The sequence below is a fragment of the Rosa chinensis genome, chromosome 7 (assembly GCF_002994745.2).
Source record: "Rosa chinensis cultivar Old Blush chromosome 7, RchiOBHm-V2, whole genome shotgun sequence".
Taxonomy (NCBI): Eukaryota; Viridiplantae; Streptophyta; class Magnoliopsida; order Rosales; family Rosaceae; genus Rosa; species Rosa chinensis.
The window spans coordinates 38,110,867-38,131,983 of NC_037094.1; the positions used below are offsets into that span (position 1 = coordinate 38,110,867).

The 21,117-nt window shown below is 36.1% G+C and overlaps 2 protein-coding genes and 1 pseudogene across 3 annotated transcripts; all 3 read right to left on the minus strand.

The window, feature by feature from the left end:
* Positions 1–5,817: 5,817 nt before the first annotated feature.
* On the minus strand, positions 5,818–8,614 carry LOC112177883 (senescence-associated carboxylesterase 101). 2 transcript variants are annotated; one of them, XM_040510609.1, is made up of 4 exons: positions 8,262–8,614; positions 7,726–8,053; positions 7,040–7,585; positions 5,818–6,866 (listed from the first exon to the last, which is right to left on the minus strand). In XM_040510609.1, the coding sequence occupies exons 1-4, from the start codon at positions 8,276–8,278 to the stop codon at positions 6,024–6,026; spliced, it is 1,734 nt and encodes a 577-aa protein (XP_040366543.1). In that variant the 5' UTR covers positions 8,279–8,614; the 3' UTR covers positions 5,818–6,023. The 2 variants fall into 2 exon arrangements, with proteins under 2 accessions (XP_040366543.1, XP_040366542.1); XM_040510608.1 differs by having other exon boundaries at positions 5,818–6,872; positions 8,262–8,608.
* Positions 8,615–8,898: 284 nt separating this feature from the next.
* LOC112176862 lies at positions 8,899–14,950 on the minus strand (annotated as a pseudogene).
* A 1,233-nt stretch (positions 14,951–16,183) lies between these two features.
* LOC121050415 (gibberellin-regulated protein 14-like) lies at positions 16,184–17,198 on the minus strand. The gene is made up of 4 exons (XM_040510211.1): positions 17,150–17,198; positions 17,019–17,057; positions 16,621–16,906; positions 16,184–16,531 (listed from the first exon to the last, which is right to left on the minus strand). Exons 1-4 carry the CDS (start codon positions 17,189–17,191, stop codon positions 16,350–16,352), a joined length of 549 nt encoding a protein of 182 aa, XP_040366145.1. The 5' UTR covers positions 17,192–17,198; the 3' UTR covers positions 16,184–16,349.
* Positions 17,199–21,117: the final 3,919 nt, after the last annotated feature.

Genomic DNA, 21,117 nt, shown 5'->3' on the forward strand with positions numbered 1-21,117 from the left:
CTCCTCTCTCTCCTCATTAATTACGCATTGACTACTTACCTACTGTTATTCTGTCAATATAAATACATTGACTAACTTGGGCATCGGAAAAGTGAAGACCGCCCAGCGCGGTCTCCCTCTGATGCCGCTTTGTATTTCACTTGATAGGTAGCGGAAGCTCTGAGAATATTGCAAGTATCGGTCCGCCCATCGGATCAACGTTAACAAAGACTTGGGCTACCGCTCAAATCTTAAACATTAACATAAATTAAATAAGAGATTTTAGTTTTAAAAAAATTTAATTGGATATGTCATAAAAGGATATTTCTAGAAACAAAAATGGGTTAGTTAAGTAAATTTAATCATTGAAATTAATATATAGGGTGTAATGAGCACGTATGGTGAACAAAGAAAATGGTAGGGTGGCAATAGCCGCTCCCCTTTCTTATTTTTCTTTTCTTTTCAAGATCTAAGTTTTTCTCCCTGATCTCTTTTTCCTTATTTTTTGTAATGGTGATATTGGGAAGGCAAGAAATGAGCAAATGAAAGGGTTTCCTTGAATTTCTTTGAGCGATTTCAACTGGCATTGCATCACTGAACTTTTACCTTTTTTTTTGGCGTTCAAGTAGCCATGAAACTTTGATCCATTTTCTCATGTTTCTCCTCTAGGCTGCCTGTAATGAAGAAGAATGAAATGATGCAAAAAACAAAAGTTTGGAAGTGGAAGTGCAAGCATTGAGTGAGAACTTCAGAAAACTGGAAGTGGAAAATGGTGAAACAGAAAAAGGTGCAAATGAAGCGAAAGAAAGTGAAATAGAAAAGGATGCAAATGTCGTGATCTATTAGACTCAAGCTGACAAGTATAATACACCTCTTAATGAGAGGAACATAATGCGGTTGAGAAAGCATTTTCTTCAGCAGATGAGTACGTAGTAATGCCTATGTTGTTTCCTAGTAAGTTAGTATATTTGAAACTCTAATATTCTTTGGGTACTTCCATGCAACGAGGTCCTGGCATGGTAACTTATAAGCACTTAAAAGTAGAAATCACTAGTAAAGATTTGCAGTGCCTTAAACCATGCATATGGTTGGACGATGAGGTGATTTTAAATCACAATCTATCAAATTACTATGGGTTATTATTATTAATAACAACAAAGATGTGTCTTTCTTCGATACATTTTGTTCTTGATAGTGGGTAGATACTTTAACAGCTGGTGTTATTAATTGATCCATGTATACTTCTTTTCTCTAGGTCATAAATGTCTACTTTCAGTTGCGGAAAGAGAGAGAGAAAAGAGATCCCAATAAGTTTTTGAAATGTCATTTCTTTTGCACGTTTTTCTACAACAAGGTTTAAGACACTACCACTTTTTTTTCTTCTTCTTCTTCTTCAACATGTAATCTCATTTATCACTCAATTCAATAGCCCGTTTATATACCACAAATGGTTCTCTCTCCAGTGGCTCTATGCATAGACATTTTACTATAACTTCTTGTGGACTTTATATTGCAGTTAATCAATGGGGAAAAGGGCTATAACTCTGTTCGAACATGGACTAGTAAAACATAATCTGGGATACAGCCTCATCGATTGTGACAAAGTAATTCATTTTACAGTCTCTTGCTATATATATATATATATATATATATATATATATATGCTGGAGTTACATTGTGGAGGAAATAGAATCTATCAAAATCGACTGTAGGATGTTATCATGATAAAAATAAATGATTATGGTCAAAATTTCAGCTATTTTCGTTGTTGTTTGGGTCTTGATCTAGTAGTCAACCTTAAACCCTAAATATCACATAAAACTAATATGCTCATAACCGCTCATTCGAAACTTCTTTTTTTGATCTATCAACTCTTACAATCTCGTGGGTATGAGCTATATCAGCTTATATAAAAAATTTGGAAAGTTTATGTTCTCATGGTTCAGCTCCCCTTAGGGAAGTATAAGCTTATAAAGGATTGACCGCTTTGTTTGATGTCAAAATGACGGCGGATAGGAGTAATTTTTACATAGTACCTATGAATACGCTATAAATAGATGGGTAATGTCAAATTTATTGATTTTCAATTTCAATTTTATGAATCGTACAAAATCTTTTTACTAACTATACCCTTTAAAGGACAAGACAGTCAATTGATACAATGCATGGAAAAACAACCGTTGGATGTTAAAATTACATTATTTCAATTTTCCAGTCCAAAGTTGATCCAATTTCATCTATGTTTTGACCTCGATCCCCTAAATCAATCTGATACATCTTTATAACCCTATTTTTATCATCTACACTCTTCAAAGGGCAAGACCATCAACAAAAATAAAGCTTGAGACACTTATCGTTGGATGCGAGAATTACATTATTTTAGGCTTTTTGCTTCGAAATTGGTCTATGTTTCGACCCCAATCCCTAAGTTAACCGAATAAGCCTTTATAACTAACTACACCCTTCAAAAGACAAGACCATCAACGGATACAAAAATTGAGAAAATGACCGTTGGATATGATAATTACATTATTTTGGGCGTTTAGTCCAAAATTGATCTAATTTTGTCTATGTTTCGACCCCGATCCTCTAGGTCAACCAAATAAGTCTTTATAACCAACTCCACCCTTCAAAGGGTAAGACCGTCAATGGATACAAGGCTTGGGAAAATGACCGTTTGATGTAATAATTACATTATTTTAGACTTTCGGTCCAAAATTGATCTAATTTGGTCTATGTTTCGACCCCGATCTCCTAGGTCAACCGAATAACACTTTTTAACCCTATTTCTATTCACTATACTCTTCAAAGGGCAAGACCGTTAACGGATACAAGACATGAGCTACCAACCATTGAATGTGATAATTACATTATTTTGGATATAAAAATTAAATTATTTTTAGCTACCTATGTACAAAAATTGGGGAAAGATCATACTTTAAAATATGCATTATTTTTTTTTCCATAATTTTTAAAGGGCTGATGTGGTTTTTCAGGAAAAAAAAAAACATAAGTTTGATTACTAATTCAGGTAACAAAACGTAGTTTACAGTTTATTAAGAAAAAATATATATATAAAAAATATTTAAAAAGGAAAAAAAAAAAAAACAAAGGAGCTGGAGGTGGTTCGAACCTGGCCCCCATCAAGTTTAGCTATGCCTTAACCACTGCACCAACCAATGTCAAGAGCAACGCTTACTTCCGCTTTAAGAAATTTGTATTATTTTACCTGAGCTGGGTTACCCAGAACATTCGCTCATTCTTCGACCTCCTTCAAATCAACTTCATATTCAAATCTGGGTTTTGGATGGTTATTTCATAATCTTATATTCAAACTTCCATCTTACCACGCAATTGGCATAAAATTAAGGAGAACCCAATTGTATTACTGTCAGTTAACCTGAAAATTCGAGTAGAACTTTTAATTCAATTGTCTGGTATTCGCACCAACATCAATTTAGGTTTTTGATGTTGTTCAATACAAGAATTTGATAAAAGTTCATACTTAATATGAGCGAGGAGATGTTTGACTGATCCAAGATCAACGCCGCTATTGTCTGCAATCTGGTCCCGCTCCACAACTACAGCCTCTCCTCCTCCCAATCTAAACCTTCTTCACGACAATTCAGGACCTCCCAATCTATTGTATTGTAGTAGTTTTCTCCTGTTGTTTTCTCCTACCTCGCTTCTCCAGTTCACGATCTCTCTACACATGTAAGCAAAACAATAGGTTGCAAACTGTTACTCTTTTTTTCACCTTTGTAAATTTATCGTGGGACCCAGATCTCTTCCTAAACTTTAAAAACTCTTGCAGGTAACCGGTTGACACAAATGGACGGACATGATTGCTGCAAGCAATTGGACGGACAGAAAGAGTGCTGATGTGGACAAGCACTCTATGCTCGGAGCAGGCCAGAATTTTCGGGAAGATCTGTAGAAAAAGGTACTGTCTACTTCGTCTTTGTTAATTAACCAGATAAAGTTCCGTGGAAATAGCCAGGGACGTAGCTGTGCCTAGGGCTACTTGGGCTGTAGCCCAAGGAAGATTTTGGGCCAAAAGTTGCCAAGTATATGTATAGCCCAAATTAAAAAAATTACACTAAGTCTCAACACTTTGTGTCTCAGACTCCAATCCCCGTCTATCTGAGAAGTGAGAATCAATTACGCAATCACCGAGCCATCTCCCTCAGAGGCTCGGTCTTGCCAGTTTGACTTCCTCAATCCCTCACCGCGAATCCCTCAGACGATGATAGTATTGGAAGGGAGCATTGGAGCAATTTGGTTGGGGATTTTATATCCTCAAGTCTTCATCTTGTGAGTTTAATTTGGTTCTAATCTTCTCCTATGATAGAGTTTCATCTTACATTAATGCTATGTCTATATTGATGCCTTAATGTCTATGCTATTCTATGTGCCTATGTCTATTTTGATGCTCTGTGCCTATGATTGTAATTTTTAATTTACGGGGTGTTGGTTTTATGTCTCCCCCCCCCTCCCCCCCCAATTGTATGTTTTTTTAATAATGAAAGCGTGAGGAACAGCCTCCCAATGGATTCCAAACCTCAAAACAAAAATTGAGTTCTTCACAAAATTTTTCTATAGCTAAAATTAGCCAAACGCAAACTCAATTCCTGGATACGTCCCTGGAAATAGCATGTCGATTTCTGGATGAATTGTTCATCCGCAAATCACTGATAATACCAATGGTTCTCTTCCAACTTTCTATTGTTTTCTTAAGTTTTCTTGTTGAGTGAGTAGTTTGAGGTGAATTTCTGGTCATTAATTTTAGCCTTTGTTTTATACCATGTTGTTTTCCAATATAATTAAAATAAAAACACGTAAAGAGCTCCTGCTGAAAATGTTGTCATCAAATGTTGTTTTCTGTTTCGACGTAAATGAATGCTCAAACGACCTATGGAGTGATCGCTAAATGTTCTTCCAATACAATTATATAAAACTTGTGAAGACCTCTGCTGACAATAAAATGTTGGCACATATATTAGTTTTAATAGATTAATACTTGATGAACCACGTTTTTAGATACCACATACATCTCACCTTATGTGGCTGATGATGCTTGGCATAGCTCTTCTGGTCATGCGGGTTATGATGATATCTTTAGAGATTTGAGCGGTGGTATTATGGCTGCCTTTTATTCTAATCTTAATATTCGGAGCTCTGTGGCAGCGAAGATTATGGTAATCATTAAGGTTATTGATCAGTTAGCTTGGGTACGGGATTGAAACATATATGGTTACTACTTACAAGTTGACTTAATTGGCTCTTGTTCTTTCATTTCTTCATTCTCCTCAAGTGGTGGATGTCCCCCAAATCTTATTCACTCTTATTGTATAGATGATTATATGGGGCTGGCCAATTTTCAATTTCGTTAGTTTCACTTCCTTCTTGTATTTCTCATTTGTTTTATTTTCTGATTGCTTTCTCTCGAGGGATGAGCTAGGTGTAGGCTATTCCTCTGTTTGTAAAAATGATTACTTGGGAGTTGGGACAGCCCAATGTCCGTAAAGTTAATTTTTCAACATAATTAAAACAAAAGGTTTGGAAGACTGTTGTCATGACCTCGCCTGAAATAGTTAAAATAAATCTCGTAAGAAACCTCCCCGACAAACAATTCGTTTGACAAAACTTGTTTTCCAGTATAATGAGAAATAAAAACGTTAGACGATCTTCGATAAATGCAAGCCCGCCTCCCAAAGGTCTCCGGCGTGTGGACATTCACAATGGTGGTGGTGATTTGGATTAATCAAGGTGTAGTTGATGGTGCTGTTTATAATAATACTCCTGGGGAGCTACCAATACCACAAAAAGCAATACACAGCAAGAAACCAATCTTGTCCCACAAGAGTCAGCAAATCAGGAATTAACAGGGTCTTTTACAAGTTACAACAAATTTATTGGACCACCAATTCCAAAAGACTGGAAACTGAACACGGAGAGCAATACAACAAGAAGGAAAAAGGGCACCAAATTACACACAATTTTCAATGGCATAAACCTTATTTGTTGGATACTTGGATCATAAACTAAGTGAACTTCCCTGCCTCGTACTCTCTGGGACCGCCATTTTTCATGAAGTCCAAGAGCAATGAGGAGCTTTCAACAATTCCCTTATACTCATACTCATTCCACCATTTCATAAAACTGCTCTTCTTCAAGAAAATCTCAGGTGACACTGCATAATTCTTGAGAGCATTCCACACGTAGTCCTCAAACTCTTTCAACTTCCTTTTGTCATCAGTAGTTAGTCCTCCATTCTTCAACAAGATGAGAGCTTCCTCAACACGCGCCCAGAAACAAGAATCATCATTCAAACTAGAACCCACGTTCTCTCTTTTGGATTTGCTTGGGCCAGATTCTGGTTTTTCTTCTTGTTTCTGTGTTTCCTGCTTCTTCTTCTTTTCTTTCTCCTGGTTCTCCTGATACCATTCCTCCAACAGAGTAAAATGTTTAGGCCTTTTCCCAGCCGCAGTTTGGTAATTTTTACCCCCATCCTTATAGTAGTCTGCAATGTGAAGTGGTTCAACCATTCCTCTGTAGTTTGTGCCTGCATAAAGCCAACGAACCCGAAAGTGAGCTCCTTCTAACTGGGGCTTGTTCTCTACTTCTGTGACAGAGTCCTCCCAGTAATTCATGAGCTTCTTCTTAAACCCGGTAACCATATTGTCAGATTGATTGCCCATGTTTCTGTACAAGTCATAGTATCCAATATTTTGACGTTTGGCGTCCTTCTTGTACCACTCCAAGAAGGCCATGTGAATTTTCATTTCATTCAATTTATTGTCAGAATCTGAGTTCTTCTTCTTCTGAATTAATAACTTTGTTTCATGTTTTTTCATCTTCCTGACCAGATTGTCAGTATCCTGGGACTGTTGCTGTTGCAATGATAACATTTTAGTAATAAGTTGAAGAAAAAGTTTAGAAAAATATATCATATTCTTATCATAGTTTGATTTTTTCTTCTCTATCACTCCACACCAAATATAGAAATACATAAAGAATGACGATATTTTCTGTAAATTTCAGTGAGATCATATGTTACCAGTGAGACTACTCCAATTGCTAGGAGTTGTGTGATTATGCTAGCTTGAAGCGGATGGCTTTGCCCTTCAATGGACTTGAAAATATTACATAATGCCTTCCACTTGAGATCCTCCAAAATTTGTCCATAAGAAAACCCCAAATTAGGATCTTGAGTTTGAGAATTGGTTGTCACAAATTGTTCCGAAATGAAATCCGGGTCCTCAGAGCAAGCACAACCCGAAGCCGAGCACAACAAGAATGTTCCAAACGGCTTATAAGCACCAGTAGTTGTATTTTGGGACATAAAGATTTTCGGTGTATGATCTTGGTCGGAGACTATATGCAAGAAGCAAGACTTCCAAGTTGAGAATTCTAGCACACATTTTCGAAGGTGTTCATCGCCAACAAGTGGAGAACCGAAAGTAATGCAAAGGGGGCGTTTGGTTTTCGACAAGTTGAGGCCTTGTAGCAACCATAAGGTGAAGAGTGTAGCCACACTACCTCCCAAAAATTGTCCAGTGATGATTATTAATGGTGGGGTTTTGCTCTTGCTGTTCTCTACCAGCTGAAACATTGTAAAGGTTACTTACACGTCAGAATGATAATGAAGCAGAACAAGAGGCAAGCAAGTTATGTTGAATCTTTACAAATACTTGTGAAACTAACTCAGATAACTAATTTAGTTGTTAGCTTCTCACAACCAACCTTATTTTTCAGGAGGAGGAGGTCATTATAATGCGACTGGAATAGTTTGATAGCTGCTTCATTGATGGAGAAAACTGGATTGCTTTTGTTGCACAAAAATTCAAAGTGAGCAAAATCTTTTGACGAAACCAAGCCTTCTTGTCCCTGAAGAGAGCCAGGTGGAGTGCCAAAAGCTATGACGATTGGATTTTCTGGCTGGATTATTTCATTGTACAAGGATGGCTCTGCATTTGGATCAACCTGTCTTTGTTGCTCAATCGCACACCATGCCTGGTGTACCGGATCAGAGTTCACCACAAAATTCCCCGATTCTAAGCCGCTGCTAAACCTACCATCATCAAGAACATAAGTTAAACATAGTCAATATGGGAAGTGAAAATAAAATAACAGAACCCAGCAAAGAACCGGTGGTCACTACTTGAAAATGATAAGAAAATCGAAGCACAGTGGACTCAGATATGGTGAACAATCACAAAAACCAGCTTGAAAAAGAAAGGAAAACAAAAACAAAAATAGCATCAATGGACATTACGTACTGGTTTTGGATGGTCATCTTCAAGCTTTCTGGGATATGCTTAGAGAGACAGCAGAATGGTCATATATATATAGTTATATAGTTGGATCATTTACCTAAACCAACAACCCCCATGAAACTTACTGAAATGTACGAAGCACAGGAAGTCTTCGTCTTCGTCAAGCACGTCAAAAGTTCTTTATTATTTTGTGTCTGAAACCAAGAAATTTCATGAAAGCATCATAGGAAGACGAAGACCGAAGACCTTAGCTAGATACAAGATGCTTTCCTTGGCTAGATACAAGATGCTTTCCCTGTCCGTATCTCTCTCTAATAAGTTTACGTCTCCGCACACAAGTTCGTACGCAAATCACTATTACTATACAGAGAAATTATTCTATAGTCTTAGACGGTAACATCTGTTATTTTTTGCTGGAACGACTTTTGTCACAGAAGAACATATTTTACTCAAATTTCGAAGACTTCTTTATATAAGCACTTTCAGATGTAAGCACCAGGCAATTACTTCTTCAAAAACCAATTTGATTGTCTTAAACAGTTAAAAATCCCAGGTCGTTTTGGTTCTTAAACTACATTTTCCTGACCATAAATTAAATTTAATTACAGATCGATCAATGATCTGTAACGAATATAACTGGTTAAACTAATTAATCAACTCGTATTTGGGTGTGCCAAAATTTCCATCGAATTTGTACAGCCTTTGGCGAACACTTGGAAAATCCCCTTGCTCTGAATATCGCAGATAGCAAAGCAAGACCAATTATCAGAAAAAAAATGAGAAGCTGTAACAGGTGGCCTTCGAACATAAAGCTCAGCTTTACGGAAAACTGATGAGCGCAATATCCTAATTTAACATGCTTTAAATTGCTTTCCGAGAAGAACGCTCCACAGAACCAATACAGATATCCTTCGTGTATACGTTTGTGAGTGCGAAAAGCAACAGAACAAAGACAGCTTGAGCACTCATGATTCCAAAATGGCTGATGCTGTTACCAATTTCCATCCAACTCCCTGTATTCTGGACTTGTTATCGATCAAAAGTCAGCAAAGTTTGTAACATAACAGAGCCTTCATCTACATTGAGTATGTATAGAAATGCAGTGTCTTGCCCACAGATTTATAACTAAGAAATTAGTATCTTTATCTGTTTAACAATTACTTTATTCAGGAAATTCTCCTACATTAAAATACAAAAATGCAAATGACATTTCATGTACAAGGAACTGAAGACCAATGAGATGGCATAATTTTATTTGAAGAATATAGTAACCCTACCAGGAAGAAGAAATGCATAGTCATAACGTCTGAAAACAATATAACGAGAAAATAGCATCCCAATCATGGAAGTCGGTTCATCTTTGTTATTGCACTGAATAAGCATCTGCATTTTAATCCACCAAAAATAAGGTTAAAAATTTTCATTCATAGAAAACCAATTCAGCATTCTCACACAATAACTATGTAACATTAAACCATATAATAACAGGGTAGCTCAAGCCAGGAGAAAATATAAGTACAAGCTATAACTATTTGATAACTTGCTCACATTTTCTTATGGCTTAATGCTATAACCAGTTGTAAACACCTATCACACACAAAATTGTGATTGTACTTACATGACAAGCAGAAATGGAATGAATAGCTTGAAGATGAGTAACGCTGCCATAAGAAAAGGCTGCAATAAGAGAAAACAATATCAGCTAAGTAGCACAACTCTGCAAATAATTTGATTCAACAAAAATTCAACCTTCACTTACGCTGAAGACAGTAATGAACCGATAGACTGATGAGATTTCGAAACTTGCGATACTTGCAAAATTTCCCGTTCCGAAGAAGGCAACATTAAACAAGACCATCTAAAGACACAAACTCCATTAGCAACATACTTATCAAATCACGAGTCATGACCAGTAAAAATATGAAAACCACTATGCGATGTAAATGAATTCCACTTATACAACAGTCAGATACTTTTTATCAAACCTTTGAGGTCAATCATCAGCGTAATGAGTTTGAATCGTTTGATATGATTCCTTCAACAAGACTATCAGTACTAGCTAAATTTATTTGTGCAAATTAATAATTGATAGGTGGCAACAAGCCTTACTTTTCCAATTCACAGTTTTCTCAATATATATTGCCACTTTCACAAGATCTTATCAGACTTAATTCATAAGAAGCAACGTCACAGAGATCACTAATACGTACATGTAAGGGTCTCTGAAACTTCATTTGGAAAAGCAAATTGGAAAAAAAAATTCAAAATTCATGAAGATATAATTTAAGAAACCATAGCACCATACAAATATTAAAGGAATTCTGATGTCAGACAGCTCCAAGTATCGACCATCAACTATGGCATCGTCCTCCATATTGTTAAAGGAACTTGACAACCTTTTCACCTTACTTGAGTAAATAAGAGTGATTTCAAATAGTATCCAAGCCATGAGTACAAGAGCAAAAGCACCATAGAAGACAGCTTCATATCTGCATAAGTTTTGAGAATTAACCAAAACATTAAGACAAATCCATCCTAATATCATGCATATCACAAAGCTGTTGAAGACAAAGATGAGAGGTAACACATAAATCGCCTGTACCCGATAGATAATAGAAGAAATGTGAGCGCAAAGCCAAGAAATATGGACGTAAGCCGGGACAAGAGACCATTTGCTGAAAATAATGGAAGTACCATCGAGGGACCTATGAGAAGACAAAATAATAGATGAGTACAATATGTCGAATTCACTTTTACTGTTACTTGGGCATTGAAATATATCAATTAGTATACCAACCACACAGAATTGATTAAATAAATATAATAAATTATTAAATAATTATAATAAACTAAGTTTTGAAAAGAAAAAAAAAATTGTAGAGCAAAAAGTATAACATGATTTTTTAGGAGCTTAAAAGGAATGAAAAGGAGAAAAGAACAAAAGTTAGATGTTGGATGTATAGTAACGCTCAAAACTATAATGTAAAACACCAAAATGCTACTCTAAGAGCATACCGGCAATGGACCAATTTATAATCTGGTGCCAGACATGCAATTCTTGGTTCTCTGTTCTATGAGATGTTGATATTGACACCATCACAGATGATAATCCAACCAAAAGAACCTAATTATATCCAAGACAAAAAAACAGAAAAAAAGCAAATCTTTAGATCAGTGGAGTTACATTAAACATTAAATTCATACCAACAGAGGGCTGAGACAAGTGAAGCACCTGTAATTGAAAGAGCATGGGGAACTTGGATTTCTTTGCATCACTATTACAGATAGTAAGCCAAAACTTGTTTCCTTCAGTATGCTGATCTAGAAACCTCCCAGCTGCTCCGATCAAAATAATCATAACCCCACTCCAAATTCTGCAGACATGATATTTCACAAACACAGACATAATTGTTATGGCCAACCCAAATGCTACTAATATGCATCAAACTCAAGATAGTTAATACAGTAAAGTTGTCCATTTATCTTAACAAGCTCAAAATCTTACTGAGTAGTTATACGGCAATCAGATTCAATTCTTATCTTACACAAACCTGATAAAGCATACCATAGCTAATTTAAGTTCTTGAAACTAGTTCATTTTGCCCATAAGCTGATGTGAGAAAGGCATTGTTTGAATTCAAGATTGTGCTAACTTTAATTCTTTGTTAGTTAATAAGTCTGCAACTATTTGAAAATTCAATTGTCACAAGCACACACACTGAACAAACATTCAACAAGAGCTCACTTACACTAGATTATTATTATCCGGAATTTCCGCTGGCATCAAATGTCAGATACTGATAAGAACCAGCATGCACCACAAACAAAGAATGGAATCCCAGATCTCCATGGAATTGACTTGAAAAGATAAAGAAAGGCTATGACCCCCACAGTCAGAAAACACCATGTGTAGAGCTTCCTCTCGGTGAAGCTATTCACCTGCAGAAATTACCAACTTATGGTTCAGAATTTTAAAATACCACTTTACCAGGGCTTGCAGCAGTATGATTAATAAGTTTCACTTCAATACCAGATATTCAAGTATGAATACTGAGACAGCACAGGCGGCTCCAACTTTTGTGAAATAATTTATTTCTCTTCCATGTAACTGTTTCCATAATGCTTTTATGAACCGATATTCACTAGATATTTGTGTCCACAAAAATACTGTCATTGTTGTGTATGCATGGTAAAGAGGAGGAGCCTGCTCCATGAACAGTATGACCCTAAGTAGTCCCAGAAACAAGCATCCACAAAGTTGTACCTGCCAAAAATAATGAGATATTTTAGTTAAATTTTATAGTTAGAAAATTTAAAATTTATAGACCTTCAAGTTTGGTATATTCATAAAATTTTTCGAACTTTTTTTTTTTTTTTGGAAGGAAAATATATCCCTGTTTTTCTGTGAACTTCTTCAATTAATAACACAATTACTGGTTACACAAGATCAAGCTTACACAAACATTACTTTTCTGGTATAATCTGTCAAGTGATCTGCTTGCTCCTTTGTCAATATATCCCCTGCCAATGACGTGTAAGATTGCAACACATGGAGAACAATATAGGTCATCCAACCAATATACCCAAGAATAATTACAGTCATGAGCATCAGCCAATCATAAGTTTGAAAATAACGAAGTCCTTGCAGTGCCAAGTCTCGGAGATTTTCAGATAGTTTCCTTGCAGCTTCATAGTCTCCATTAGATATATGATCCTCAATCTGATCCAAGAGGGTTGAATAATGGCCCAATGGTTTGAAAGGCTTAAAATATAATGAAGTTGCCTCCTTGGTTTCTAATTTTGTCAAGAAAATCAACATCAATAAAAATTCAGTACCACCTCCTCTCCTTCCAAAGATCCTCAGTGGAATCAGATATAGTAAATAAGGCCTAGTTGCAACCCACATCAGTTATCTAAATAAAGATATAAAAAAAGGATACGTGATTTCCGAACAAATTGATTGAGAACTTGCTTTGTATTGGCTAGAACAGCTTCAACTTCATCTGTCTGGATTATGAAACAAAAATAACAATAATCTATCAGTATTCTACCCAATTATAATCTAGTTGGACAAATCTAACTAATCAATAGAATTACATAGCCCAAATCACAAGAAGATGGGGAGAAAAAATAGTTGGACACTGCTTTACCAGTAGGACAATGGAATTGAAGATATGTACTTTTACTTCTTTTTTTCTTTCTTGATAAGTTATACAAATACAAGAACAATGTTGGCAAAGATATAAGAGGTAACACTTTTAACCATTTACAACAAATAGAAAAAGTCCTTCGAATAGACTGACTAACCTTTTTCATGTCTATGTAATCAAGGGGTAAACTCCCGACCGAGTTTACAGGACATGGCAATCCAAGAAGTGTTGACTGCAAGAAAAAGTGAATCAGCAAATAAGAGTGATAAAACTTGAGGTTAGTTCAAATGGACAACAAAAATAGGGGAAAAACAAATTGTACAACCATGAGAGGTGCGATATCAGTTTGATTGACATCCACCCTTTCAATGCCATGAAGGCCCCATTCTTTAGGCGTTGGCGTGTCATGCATATGGTCATCAACAAAACGAGTACCACAATCAGAATGTCCATCTCCATGGCTGCTGCTGGAAATAGGCTTTGGGTGTTTAACACCTGCTCCCCAAACAACAAGGGGAGTATCGGTGTTTGAAGGATGTCCATCTCCGTGGCTACCTATGCACAAAATTAAAACACATAAGAACGTTATGAGGGGAAAACCAGCACAAAGAAGAATCCTTTTCTGGGGTTGGAGAAGTTTATTATATAAGTAATGCAGAATCATAATAATAATAGCTTGGGGAGAACAATGAAGCAATACACTTCTCTAGCAAAAGCTTCCAACCTTTATCATGCATTCCATGATCAGCAGTAAATACGTATGCTGTACGATTGTCCTTGTAGTAATCTTCAAGAAGATTATAAACCCTTTCAGCTATACTGTCAACAACCGCAACATTATTGAGATAGATGGAGGAAGAGGGGGCGATGTGCATGACCATTTGAATCACAACCAAGTAGGTGCAAAAACACTAGAAGATTATCCTGTAAAAGTAACTCCTTCAACTTTGGGTCCTCTTGGACCTAATCATTAGGCTCTGACATTGATCAAACGACCACTCATCCAGAAAGGAGGCATCTGCATCAACACGTCTAAATTAATAAAGAGCAAGAATCTGGTGCCTGTATATGTAAACTCCTATCATTTCTACACTTACAATCACACCTACATCATCATTTCGGTATTTACTTTAAACATGTTCGAAGACAGAATGATAAGTAATTAACAAAAATGTAACTTTTACTACTAAATGAACTCAATTGCAAATTCAAATAACTCGAAAAGTAAACACAATGAGCTCAAGTTACGAAATCAAACCAGTAGCAAAGTCTTCGAAATCATGAGGATAACTGTTCCAAGTAGTGTGAGGCAATGCAGCACAGAAAATTGGAACTATATCCGGACTACCATACGAAAACGTATGCCAGCTCCGGTTAAACACCGAATCAAATTCAACAGGAAACAACTCCTACATCTCATCAACACCTACATCTCCTGCAAAACAACTCCTACATCTCATCAACACCGCCATTGTTATCTCTAACAAAAACACTGAAACAACAACTAGGTCATACCTTTCGTAACAGCACTCGGATCCTCATAGAAGCCAGCAATAATCGCCACGTGTCCCGGCCTGGACTGAGTCGGCGGCCGAGCATGAGAGACTCCCCACCGGCCTCTCTCCTTGACCACGCTCCTCAGAAACGGCGCTCTGAACTTTCCGGCCGCGAAGAACTTATCCGCTCGGAGACCGCCAGCTTTGAAATTCCGGAAAACCACTCGTCAAAATCCGCAACTCAAAAAAATTGACTGAGAAGAAGAAGAGAGGTGAGAAACGACGACGTACCGACGACAAGCCATTTCTCTTTCGTCTTCAGCCATTTTCTCCTGACGCTCAAGTTCACTACTTTCCGGCTTCTGCTGCTTTCTTCTACCTCTCTCCCTCCCATTTCTCTGAGACTCTTTGCCTCCGCCGGCGTTCAACAACTCCTTTCCGTTTGCGCTCTTTTTTTTCTGGAAAAAAAGGAAAGAAGTAGCGGGCCGGGCCTGGGTCGGGTGGTTTTTCGGGTCAAGGCCCGGGATCTGATTGGGTATTAATCTTATAGGGAGAGGTTTTTTGCTTGGTCAAAATAGAAAATTTAGGTAGGAAGAAAGTTGAGATTGAAGAGAGGCATTTGCTCCTACATTTTGGGGAGAGAGAGTGGCTTCTTGTTCTCTACTTTTACTGTTCTGAGCTCCATAGATCTCAGTTTATTACACTAGATTTGAGTTTCGAATGACGTAACATCTGTTTTGAACTTTTGATAAATCATACACTATTTATTTTGAATTAGTTTATAAATATGCTAAGTTATTTAAAAATAAAAATGAGGACATAGTATGTGAGAAATATATGACTTGAATTTGCAATTGTTAGCATTTTCTTTCACCATGTAATTTTTTTTCCCTTGAAAATATGATAGAAAATTACAAAGAGCTAGGATTCCCTTGGATTTTATATGAGACTTTAACGAAAAGTTGTATCCTTGTTATACGAGGAGAGAAATGATTACACCACATACTGCTTTGGGAATAAGTTTGGCTTAATTTAGCAAAATGATATGCTACCATACATTTTGGTTTCTCTGTAAATACGATGAAAAAAAATGGTTGTAAAACTTAAAGTCAAGTACTAATATCTTGCAAAAGTGTGGACAAGAAGAGATGTCCTTCTGTAATCAATAATTTTGGTGTTTTGAAGTAAAAAGTTGAGGATTAAATTTAGCAACTAAAATCGCAAAGACCTAATACGTACAGTAGTGGAACTCTATTTATAACTTAGTTAAATAACGTACACTTAACAACAATCAACGGACTCTTAGTCATATAATAAGATGTTGCTCATTTAATACGTACACAATCTCAAGTTTTATAATATGTATACTTTTATTAATGATCGATCGACGACATATACTCAACTAATCAGTAGTAAAATGAAATGCTTTAGTTAATTGATATCAATCATGGGCACTTATGGCCGTGATACTCCATATCAGTATAGCACTTGCCACACTTATCCATGTTGGCGCCATATTCTCCCGGTGGAACACATTTGCACCGGCTACAGCACTTCATACACAACCTCCTGCATATCTTCCTGTGTGGTTCTACTCTACACCTCGCTGCACACAACGGCATGCAATCTGCAACAAAATTGAACTAAATAAATTGGAACTTGAAAAAATAATTACAACTGTTAAAGTGGAGATGGTATTTTTGTTCATATAGGTACCTCTATGAGTATTCACAATGGGAGTGGACGATGTTGCGGGTGGTGTTGCTTGTGCACAAATGACTGGCGAGGGTGCTTCGGGAATGCCCGGATATAGCCACATACTTAATAAACTTTGGGACTGGTGACTGGCGGGTGGTTTTACTTGTGCACAGGTAACCGGTGTGGGCGACCGTGGTAGAGTAGCAATGGGCTGATTTAGCAGTAACGGTGATGATTCGGGTGCTTTAGGAACATTGCGCGGATATAGCCACGTACCGAGTAAACTTTGGCGTTCACTTTGATCCTGTTCGAACGCAACACAAAAGGATATAATTGATCCAAACATATTGAATAGGACTAACTGAGAATAAACGAAAGATTAATAATAGGGTAAAATTATATTACGATATGCCTACCTTCTTCTTGACTTTCTCGTGATCATCATAGCATGAGACCTACGAAAATGATCGAGGATATATATCAAAGAACCGCAACACTAATTGTAAAAGGAAGAATGAACACGAAAATATAACGAAAGATTAATTACCCTAGTAGCGACAAGGAGAACAGAGGCACAAAGAATAAGCATAGCTTTGAAAGCCATTACGGAGAAGACGATGAGAATATGTGTGCGCCTTTATATAGTGTCGAAAACTAGAAAATAAGGAGCAGAAAATCCGGTAAAGATAAGCCCCATGCCAGCTGATGATTCATGAATTGTGAAACATAAGTCATGGCTTGCTGTCCAAAATCTGACTTAAGAGTTTGAACCTTAATTTTTTCTCCATATATGTATGCACTAGACTACATGAAACATCTACATGCATTTCTTATAAGAGTATGTCTCACTAAATCAATTGGTACCAACATTGTACCCGAACCTAACTAAATTGCATCAAACTTTCACATTTTCATTTGCAATTGCTTGCCTAGCTATTTGACCTTCCTGATTTTTTGTTTATGGGAGCTTGCTTTTCCTGCTTTTGTTGCAAAAGGCCAATACAAAGTTAAGAACCTTTTTGGGGCAGGAGAAATGAAGATCGACCTTGAACAGCGTTATTATCCACGGAGATTGCAATTGGTGCAAATTCTAGCATAATTTTGTTTCTTTCAACTTCCATGTTTGGATTAATCCAGTCCATTTTTTGCTATAAAATGTACCGATATCCTTATATTCATTTTAACTTCAACAAGCAGGATAGCATCCACAGTGCTGTGGGTTTGTTTGTTTGATGCAGCATTTTCAATCTAACATTATTACGTTTTGTTTGAACTTTTAATGACCCAGACTATAGCTTAAAGAGCTTCATATTAGAAATTTGTAATAACTATTATCCCAAATTGATGCTCAGCACACATTATATTCTTTGCGGCAGGTAATTAAATGTTCTTATTCAGAATGTAGAATGTACTAACAAATAAAGAGAGATAGGAAGAACACATAAATCAACACTCCAAAGCAGTTGGCCATCCTAAATTGGCATTCAAAGGACATGCAAGCTTAAAGCTGGATTGCACACAACTGTGCAACCAAAATTTTTAGGTTGAATAAACATAATTGAAACATATATAAGAACATACCTTTTTTTTTTTTCGTTCTAAAACACTCACGGTGGGCAACAATATCACAAATCACAAACATAGTTCTGTTCAAAGCTTCTTGCAGTTATGCCACTCCATGACACTTATTATGCAACCAAGTGATTTCCAAACCAACCAAAACTTAATCCTAAGGCCCTAAACCATTCATGTAGAACTCTCTTGCTAGCCATTTTAGTCACTACCCTATACTGTAATCATGCCTCCCGTAAACGGGACAAGTTATGGTACCGTGATGTTTATCATGCAATCACTTTGCATCTACTTTAGCAAAAATTACAACCTTGAGAACAAAATTATCATATGCATTTACACTATTTAAATATAACTAAACCAAAATTACAACATTGACAACAAATTTGTTCAAAAACTTAAAACAAGGTCATAGGTGGTATAATTATCATTAATAGAACGAAGATTATATACAAAATATGACTCACGTTACCACTCTGACAACGTACCAATTTGTTCTTACATTTATAATTGTTTGTATGACATACATGTACGTATCATAAAAATTTTCCCCGTGAACCATTCAACTGAAACAAAAAGGAGGAAAAAAGCTATAGCAGTTGATAAAATTGCTTCAAGAATCAAGATGTTGTCATGAACCGCTACCATAACCACCCACCCCTCATTAGAATTACCTGCATTGATCGTAATAATGCCTTCAGATCAGCATTCTCAGCCGTCAAGTCTTGATTTTTGGCCTCATAAGCATCCACTCCCAAACTAAAGAAATCGACCAAGCTGCGTACAATCTTTTTATAAAAATCATGATTAGTCTTCTTTTCGGTCCATGTCCCCCGCTGCTAGCTCTCTTCTTTATGTTTTCATGTAATATTAGGAAAAATTAGGTGGATGAATATGAAATTGTGTAGGCTTGTACGAAATTCAGCTAATTAGTACCTGAAGCAAATTCATTATCTCCATGCCTGATCTAGATTCCTTCTTTTCCTTCATCAACACTTGGTTTAGCCTCTCCTGATATTATAAAAGCATGACTAGCTCATACTTTTCAAATCATGTAATCAGTCATGTATGAAATTCTTTTTTGAAACATAAATACCCAAATGTTGTCCTAAAAGTAGATAATAGATTTAAAATATAAAGTACCTACAGCTTCACGTACTCCTTTTCTTGTTTCTTCTTCTCATGCATTTGTTGTGTCTTTTAATCACTTCTCAAGATCCTAAACTATATCATCTTAACAACAAAAACTCATTTAACAAATTCAAAGGCAACCAATTTGGAAGCGATTAGAAACACGATAGAAAAATTATAAGGATTTTATGTTTTGAGTCTCTATAATAGAATTTTATTTTTTATTTTTAGAAGAATTGTTTTTTTTAAAAAAATTATTATTATTTTTTATGATAAAGCAATCTAGGGTTCACATCCAAAACCAATTAGCAATGGATGGAGTGACTCAAACCCTTATAAACTATGACGACCTAAAAATTTTAACACTTTCTAAAAAATAATAATAATAATAATAATAAGTTTAATTTTAATTATTGTGCTAAACTATTTGTTTAAATATTGTTTATATATATATATATATATATATATATATATATATATAGTATAGAGCTGAATTTTACTTGTTTGGGTTAAGTAAATAGAGTTTAGCCCAAAAGATTTGGCCCAAAACTCAAACCCAAGTAGCTTAACAGCTGATAGAATAAACTCCACAACAAAACCAAATCAAACAACGCCTAAACTCAAAGCATTGTCCCGTCTCTTCATCGGCTTCCTCACCCCCATATTCTCCTCCATCTGATATACCAGCCACCGCCTTAGGAAAGTACAAAGGACATAGCCGCCGCCATGGGTAAGTAGGAGGTGTCAACAGCCTTGGAAATCAAGTTTCAAATTTGGTGATTCCCCAAAGCTATAAAGCTAGAGCTGGAACCCTAGAATTAGGAGCTGGAACTCTAGAAATCTGGAGGTGGCAAGTCTAGTACCTATATGGGTAAGATTGCAATTAGAATATCTATCTTGCTTTCTACGTTTTCACCTCCTTTCCAGACACTATAAATAGGCTAAACCATCTATGCTTTCCATACAGTTCCTTGAGTTGCTAGATACATAGATAAACCAGGGAGAGAGAGAAAAAAAGAGGGTTTTGGTATCTTAGAAGTGGAGGAGTAAAAAGTCAGGTGTGATTCTTTTATTTTTGATTTGATGAGTTCTTTGTGGTTTTGATGGTTAATGCAATTTGGAAATTGGGTTATGTTCATAGGTTATTATAAGACCTGGGGATTCTTGATGATAGAAGAAGTTACAATAGAGATGAAGTTTAGTTAGGAATAAAGTTGTTGTTACTGGAACAACTAGAACTAATTATTTTCTCATCTTCTATTTGATTTCACTAGTTTTCTGGAAAATAGTTTATATCTTTTGTCTTTGAATTGATCCAAATTAGAATTTGAAATCACTTTGTATCTGGTTTGTTGTTTCCTTTAGTCATTAGAATTTTTGGAAGACATAGATTAATAGAATCTGATTTGAGAAGAGTCAAGAACCAAGTAGGAAACATATGCAGTTTTAAAGTTGAATTTAGAAAGCCTTCACTCATCCTTTAAAGCTTTGTTGTAAGTGTGGTTTCTTTTCTTTGACACTTTAGAATGTCTATTTTCAGTATTGAAAGTTTTGCACAAATTGGTGTTGTACAAAGTACATTAAAACTGATGAGTTTAGCACACAGTAGCAGTTTCTGCAGAAAAATGTGGGACTGTAGCTGAACTTTAAAAATTCATAACTAATTCTAGGAAAATTGTTTTCAGATGATTCAAATTTCGAAAGTTTCTTTAGGATGTCAGCTACACATCGTTAGAAGACCTTGAAAGCAGATTTTAAACATATTTTTACAGTTTTAAACATTAAGGTGACTGGGTCAGAAAACTGCAGTAT

Bases quoted from the DNA above. Each gene is read 5' to 3' on its own strand.
- LOC112177883 (XM_040510608.1), bottom strand. The intron at 7,586-7,725 runs GTTGGTTGTGAG...ACAATGTTTCAG, and splicing joins TCCTCCTCCTGAAAAATAAG to CTGGTAGAGAACAGCAAGAG. The intron at 6,873-7,039 runs GTAACATATGAT...TCATTGCAACAG, and splicing joins CAATTGGAGTAGTCTCACTG to CAACAGTCCCAGGATACTGA.
- LOC121050415 (XM_040510211.1), bottom strand. From the start codon at position 17,191: ATGCTTATTCTTTGTGCCTCTGTTCTCCTTGTCGCTACTAGG. The intron at 17,058-17,149 runs GTAATTAATCTT...TCATTTTCGTAG, and splicing joins TTCTCCTTGTCGCTACTAGG to GTCTCATGCTATGATGATCA. The intron at 16,907-17,018 runs GTAGGCATATCG...GCGTTCGAACAG, and splicing joins ACGAGAAAGTCAAGAAGAAG to GATCAAAGTGAACGCCAAAG.